This window comes from Sus scrofa, chromosome 14 (assembly GCF_054392235.1).
Source record: "Sus scrofa isolate SSC_HxYL_T2T_F1_AM1 chromosome 14, Sscrofa_HxYL_maternal_Yorkshire_Landrace_v2.0, whole genome shotgun sequence".
NCBI lineage: Eukaryota > Metazoa > Chordata > Mammalia > Artiodactyla > Suidae > Sus > Sus scrofa.
Window position 1 is genome coordinate 33,363,336 of NC_139396.1, and position 7,706 is coordinate 33,371,041.

General features: G+C 49.4%; 1 protein-coding gene across 5 annotated transcripts in view; it reads right to left on the minus strand.

Moving 5' to 3' along the window:
* The window catches only part of ZNF395 (zinc finger protein 395), a 48,530-nt gene extending 45,921 nt beyond the window's left edge, over positions 1-2,609 (minus strand). Inside the window, exon 1 of one of the 5 annotated variants that reach the window (XM_084993037.1) lies at positions 2,282-2,436. Coding sequence is in view for 1 of the 5 variants with exons in the window: in NM_001244495.1 (NP_001231424.1) it covers positions 2,529-2,566 (38 nt within the window). In the remaining 4 variants the exon portion in view is untranslated. 5 annotated transcript variants of the gene reach the window in all.
* Between the last annotated feature and the right edge of the window lie 5,097 nt (positions 2,610-7,706).

The window sequence follows — 7,706 nt, forward strand, 5'->3', positions numbered from 1 at the left end:
TTCACAACCTCAACCATTGTTCCTCTCCATTTTTATCTCCTACTGTGCAGGAAACATCCCCTTGTCTCTCAGGAAAGTCATGTTCATTTGCACCTCATGGCCCATCTCAAGGGTCTCATCTGCTGGGAACACAATCCTGGTGATTACTACTCATAGTGCCCTTTTCTGAATTCCAATAGCACCTAGTCTACACCTTGCAGTTTGACAGTTAATTGTGCCCCATCTTGAGGTCCTACTTCCCAAGTCTTTCTGTCTCCTCCCTGAGATTATACACCCTGGAGGGAATCATCTCATGTATCTTTCTCATCCTCCCTGAGATAACTGTCTGAACCTCTTCTCCTCCCCTAATCCCTCTGTAACCTTTCACACCTGTTACTTCTCCCTCCCTTGCCTTTGACCTTTGCTACAGAGCTATTCTCCATGTGCATAACGTTTCATAACTTAGTACTCTTAAATCCATTCTGCAACTCTAATCTTCATCAAGGCAGCCAGAGCACATTAATTTGAACTTGAGCTCTCAAATCACTTTCACCTGGTCAGTAGGCTTACTGAGGCCTTAGATTTCTTGAGTGCCTCTTATTATCTCGCAAAGAGCCTGGCATGATGCTGAGAACACAGAAGCCCCTCAAAAGGATCTGTGGAACTGAACTTCATTGCTATGTTTCCTGGTGTTTCAAGTTCCTTCAGACCCGGAACCTCGGTTTACACAACACCTTAGGAGGGTGTCAAAAAGGCCTTCAATACCTGTTGATCACTCGCTTTCAGGGAAAATGCACCAAATACACTTTTCTAGAAAACAGGGTGTAAAGAACTGACTGGTGTCCTATAGGTAACCGCTGCACCTGGCCGCCTGGCATCAGGAGAACTCCTGCCTGGGGGAAGCGCTCTAAAATCACTGGGCACTGGCCAAGGCTGCCTGAAATAAAGGGGGCAGCAGCACCCCCCTCGCCGCCTGACAGATGGGCTTCTCTGGATTTCTGAGCCCATCCTAAAGTGAAAGCGCTGAGCCCTGAACTCCCAGGCAAGGAAGAAAATACTGCCTTTGAAATTGTTTGCACATGACAAACTCCCCGTTCGGGCCCCCACCCGGGCACCCCACATGCCCGCAGTGCCAGCGCCGAGGAAGGCCAGGGCCTCCGGAGAAGAGAGGCAGGGTGAAGGCGCGCAGAAGTGTGGAGGGTGGGGAGACGGGAACCGGAGGGTGGGGGCCAGCCCCCCGAGGTGGAGGGTGTGTCGCGCCGCGCGTCCCGGCGCCCGGCACTTGCCCGCCGGGCCGCTCCGAGGAGCGGGCAGGAACGCGCGGGGCGCCGAAAGGACTGGGCCAGCGGCCCGGCCGGAAAGGGTCAGGGAGGGGGCAGGTCACCCTCCGGCAGAGAGGCGACTCCGGACCGGCGCTCAAAGTTGGGGAGGGGATCACTAGGCGAGCGCCGGCAGCCGGCGAAATAAACAAGGCGGCGCATGGGAGGGAGAGGGGGAGGCCACCCCCACCCGGCCGGCGCGGCCGCTGCCGCAGCGCCCCCGCGACCCGACCCGCCGCTGCCCCGGCGGCGCCCGCCTCCCGTGCCCTCCAGCTGCCGGCCCGGCTCCCGAGGGCGTGTGGAGCGTGGGAAGTTCCCGGGCCGCCCTCGTCCCTGGGCTGCAGCGCCGCGAGGTCCCCGTGCAGCTTACCTCGCCCCGCTACAAGCGGCGGCGCGGGCCGGGCAGCTACCGCTCGGACGGCTCGGCTCGGCAACCCGCTGCGGCTGCCGCGGCGCCCGCCCACCCGGCGCGGCCCACCGCCCGGCTCGGCTACGGCCGCTCGCCCGCCGAGGCTCCGTTCGCGCCCACCTGGTCGGCCTGCCCTCCCTCTCCGGGACACTGCGCTCACGTACGCGGCCGCGGCCACAACCCGGCCCGGATTCCCGCCCGGGAAGGGAGCGGAGGCGCGCGCCAGCCAGCGAGCACCCGGGCGAGGCTGGGGACACACCCCCTCGCCGCCCTCCACCGCCCCCCCCGCACCGCCCTTCCCCCGCGCCCCCCGCCCCCGCCCCCGGAGCCGCGCGCGCCCGCGGCCTGCGCGCCCCTCGGCGGTCCCGCGCGCCCGAGCCCCCACCCCCACCCCGCCCCCAACGCACACCCCACTGCGCGCCCGGCATACACACCCCCGCCCGCTAGTAAACAGTGGGCGCTCAATAAGTGCCCGAGCGACTCCTGGCGCACATGCGCACTTGAACCTGACCCAGTGGTGACGCCCCCACCCCACCCCCAAATCGGACCCGGCGGCTGCAGCCCCGAAACAAACTTGGGGGTTTGCCTGTTTCCACTGAACCGCCAACCGAGTCAAAGTTTCTTGCTGTTGTTTTTTCCAGGCCGGGCTCTGGGATACGCTTCTCCGAGAAAGGCCGAGCTCGCCCCAGGGCGGGAAAGGCCGCCCGAAGGCTCCGGGCGCCGCAGACTGGCGCTGCGCGGGGGCGGTCGAGACCCGGGCCGCGCAGCACCGACCCGCGGGGCGCGGCGAAAGGCGAGAGGGAGAGAGCCATGGAACCAACCTTTCCATTTGCCTTTGCTTTAATGCTTTCTTCTCCATTTTATGACATTTTACTCGGTCCCTCTCGTTTGTAGTTGTAAAGTGAGACGTTATTTACTGTTTCTTGAATTAACATGAGAGAAAGTTAACTATTAGCTTTCAGCCCTTAGGTAAACAATACCAGTTGCTTTTGGCACTGTTAGGCTCTGGCTTTGTGTAATTTGTAACAAGAATTGAAGCTGTTCCACTGTATCGCACTTTGTTTTTCAGAGATAAGACCAGAGCTACAACGGTGGTAAGGAGACCCAGTGCCTGTGAGTGTGAGCATGTAGATTCATATTCAAATAAATTTAATGGATATAAGAAATAAATCCCTCCCCCCCCAAAAAAAAAGTTTTTAAATACTTTTGGACACACTTGTTGCATTTGTGGTCTGTTCACCTTCGACTTGAGGTATGCTGTCTTTCTTGCAGGGAGGCATGGGGTGTGTGCAGGAAAGGACTGATGGCTTTGCAGTCAAACAAGCCTGGTTTGTCTCCTGATTTTACTACTGAACTAGTTTATGATCTTCAGCAGGTTATTTTCTCTTTCTGAACCTCAGATTTATCTGTAAGATGAAATTAAAAACATAGGTATAGTGCCTAGCTCAAACCAAATAAGCACTAAATAGTATTTCCCTCCCACCACCACCATTTGTTACATAAGAAAAACAGCTACACAGAACCAAAATTCCTGTAGGAATTTTACCCCCCAGGAGACATTTGGCAATGTCTGGAGACATTTTTGATTGTCACAACTGGGAGTGGTGTTGCTCCTAACATCTAATAGGAATAGGCCAATGATGCTGCTAGAAAAATGTCCTGCAATGCACAGAACAGCCCCACACAACAAAGAATTACCTGGTATCATTTGAGTAATAAAAAATTTAAAAATAATAAAATAAAATAAAAAAGCAAAGAATTACCTGGTCTGAATTGTCCATAGTGGTACTGTTAAGAAATCCTGCTATAGGATAATTCCGCCCTGGAATAATTCATTAAAGACTGGCCCTACCTTTTAATTCTCATCTACAAGGAAACACTCCTTTTTAAAATTTATTTAAGTAAAGTATAGTTGATTTACAATGTTGTGTCAATTTCTGCTGTACAGCAAAGTGACCCAGTCATATGTATATATATATATATATATACACACACACACATATATATACACATATATACACACAGATATATACACAGATATACATACATATATATATACACACACATATAGATACACATATATACACACATATATATACACACATATATATATACATACATATATATATATGCTTTTCCTCATACTATCTTCCATCATATTCTCTCCCAAGAGACTGGATATAGACCCCTGTGCTATACAGCAGGACTTCATTGCTTATCCATTCTAAATGTAATAGTTTGCATCTACTAAACCCAGAAGTCCCAGTCTATTCCACTACTTCCTCCACCCTCTTGGCAACCACAAGTCTGTTTTCCATGTCTGTGAGCCACAAGGAAACTTCTTGTTTTGCACTCAGAAGAACAAGAACGAAGGCATTTGGGGGATCACAAGCAATTATATTAATATGCAAAGCCTTCCCTTAATGTGAAAATGCGTATTTGAATTTTACATTTTATTATTAAAGGAATATTTACTTAATTAACAACAATATATACTCCTTTATCATTAAGGTATCTTATTATAGATTATAAATGACTACAATTCACAAATAGCTTTCCATTCTGTTTCCCTTTTTCCTCAAACAGTGGGTGTTTATTCACTTATGCAGATTCACCTCTCTGCCAAGTCCCTCACCTACCCTGAAGTTTATAATAAAGTCCTTTCCCCCAAGGGACAACCCAGCCTAGCTGGAAGCAGATGAATGCACATGCAACAATTAAGGAACAATACAAGATAGCATATAATTAAGCTTTAATTGCAGCACCCAGACTAAGGTGGCTCAGAGGAGAGGGAAGTGAGTTCCAGCAACAACACCCAGTGCTGCTGGGCCAAGGTGTTCTCTAAATGTTTGTTGAATGAAATAGTGAAAGCGTTTGACATGAGATAGGACTCCAGCTACTATATAAACTCCATTCCAGAATTTAAACTGCTAGACTTTGTAAATGGATATTGGGGCTTGGCTGTGTTTATTTTTCTTAAAACATCCAGTTCAAGCTTGTAACCCAACCTATATATTTCCTAAAACGATCACACTTTAATAAAACGGAAACAATCATTCATTTGACAAATATGTGACTGCCTGCTGTGTGCACCATAAACCGAGTCTCTAAATGTGAACAGAACCCATACCTTGTTCTGTTTGAAGCAGGTCATCAAAAGGCCTATATTACAGCCTATATTGAATGAATATCCCCTTTTACTGCAAGTTCCTACATGCTCAGTATGCATTCCAGAGTTCTGCACATTAACATAGACTCAGAGAGAACTCTCCCCCACAAACATCCACTCCCAAAGACAAACCCAGCACTAAGCACCTTCACACAGAATCTGGCCCCTAAACCCACACTGCATGGCATACGGGACACAAAGCAAGATGTGCTTAGAAAAACTACAATTGGTTGGTTTCTAATCTTGGCCCACCTAAATCCTGGGATGAGGGCTTGCCCTCCCTGGAGGCTATACCATCCTAAACTGCCCTTCACCCTGCTTCCTCCAACACACTGCCCGCCCCCATTAAAATGTAGGCATCTTGGAGTTCCCTTTGTGGCTCAGCGGATTAAGAACCCAACATAGTGCCCAGGAGGATGCAGGTTTGATTCCTGGCTCAGTAGGTTAAAGATCCCAGTGTTGCTGCAAGCTGCAGCGTAGGCTACAGAGGTGGCTCAGATCTGATGTTGCCGTTGCTATAGCATAAGCCCAAGCTGCAGCTCCTATTCGATCCCTAGCCCAGGAGCTTCCATATGCTGCAGGCGTGGCCATTAAAAATAATAATAATTTAAAAATTTTTTTAAAGTAAGCATCTAAGGAGTTTCTGTCGTGGCACAGTGGTTAACAAATCCGACTAGGAACCATGAGGTTGCGGGTTCTATCCCTGCCCTTGCTCAGTGGGTTAATGATCCGGTGTTGCCGTGAGCTGTGGTGTAGGTTGCAGACGGGGCTCAGATCTCGCGTTGCTGTGGCCCTGGCATAGGCTTGGCAGCTACAGCTCCGATTAGACCCCTAGCCTGGGAACCTCCATATGCTGTGGGAGTGGCGCAAAAAATGGCAAAAAGACCAAAAAAAAAAAAAAAAAGTAAGCATCTGATACCTCCTTTCCATCAAAATAACTAGCATCTCAGAGAGCATCTCCCATTAGCTGGGGTTAAGAAAAGCAGACCCAGGCTTTGTCTCCTACTATACGGACACACTTATAGGAGATTTTCAGGGCAGTGTGAATCTGAAATTGCCGCTATTTCCAATCCCCTAATTACAGGCTTGCCTTCTTCTTTCTTCCTTTTCATTTCTTTTTTTTTTTTTTTTTTTTTTTTTTTGGTGTTTTTGTCTTTTTAGGGCCGCATCTATGGCATATGGAGGTTCCCAGGCTAGGGGTCTAATCAGAGCTATAGCTGCTGGCCTACACCAGAGCCACAGCAACAGAAGATCCGTGCCGAGTCTGCAACCTACACCACAGCTCATGACAACACAGTGAGCAAGGCCAGGGATCGAACCCGAAACCTCATGGTTCCTAGTTGGATTGGTTTCCGCTGCGCCATGATGGGAACTCTCAGGCTTGCCTCCTTCTTATCTGTGCTTTACACCAGCTTCTTTCCTGTGCTTAAAACTCCTCAAAACCTTCCTGTAGCTTTTATAATAAAGTCCCAGCATCGCTCAGTAAGATGCTTCATGGTGGAGTTCCCGTCCTGGCACAGCGGAAACGAATTCAACTAGGAACCATGAGGTTGCGGGTTCGATCCCTGGCCTTATTCAATGGGTTAAGGATCTGGTGTTGCCGTGAGCTGTGGTGTAGGTTGAAGACTTGGCTCAGATCCTGTGTTGCTGTGGCTCTGGCATAGGCCAGCAGCTGCAGCTCTGATTAGACCCCTAGCCTGGGACCCTCCCAGGTGCAGCCCTAAAAATACCAAAAAAAAATAAAAAATAAAAAAATAAGATGCTTCATGGTGTCACTCTTAATTTCCTCTTCAGCCACTACTTACCTCCCTGTGCCTTTACCCCCTTCACTCTGCACTCCACACATTCTAAACTGGATTTTTGTCCTTTGCCTGAGCACTCATTCATTGCTTGATCCATCCTTCTGCCTAGAACACTCTCCACCACCACCCCCCTCTCCTCTTCACCTGGCCACCCCTACCGATCCTTTAGGAGTTGCCCTAGAGCACTTTCCCTGGCCTCCAAGACTGGATGAGGTGCCTCTCCTTCATGGCTAATGAAGCCTATTTTCACCACCGCCCTCCAACACATTGTACCGAAATGTCCATTCTCTTGTCCTAATTCCCTGTAAGACTGAACATTCTATGAGGACAAGGAATGTGTCTTGTCTTCACTGAATACCCAGCATTCCTCGGAGTGTCTGGCATGCACTAGGCACTCAATAAACACTGGGTAATAATGAATTGCCCGCTGAAACTTGGGGACTAACTTGAACTTTTCCATCCATGGTCCAGGCAATCTCTGGTTGGAAATTGGCCCTAGATGTTCAAAAGAGGTTAGGGCTGGTGAGGATGTTCTACCATTTCGTTAGAAGAGGATGAGGGCTATGGAATGAACTGAGTCCTCAGGTTCCAGCAAGGCCTCATGTTATACCTAATCTAGTTTCTTGAACTCCAGATTCTTGTCACCAATGACCTCCTTAACATTTCTGCTTGGATGGCTGATCGGATCTCAAATGTGCCAGGTCCAAAACCAGGCTTCTGATATCCCCCCAAAACCAGCTTCTCCCCATCTCAGGAAGTGGCATTTCCCATTTTTCTAACTGCTCAGGAAACAAACTAACAAGCAAACCCTTGGAGTCCTTTCTTTAATCCTTAACTCCTTTCTTTTTCTCATACTCTGCATTGAACCCACCAGAAAAATCTCATTGGTTCTAGCTATGAAACATACCCAGAATCCAGTTCCATGCCTGCATTTCCAGCCCTCCATCGCAAGCCTGGCCACCATCTCTCTGAGCTGGACTTCCACAACTGCCTCCTAACTGCTCTCCTTGCTTTTTCTGTTGCCTCCC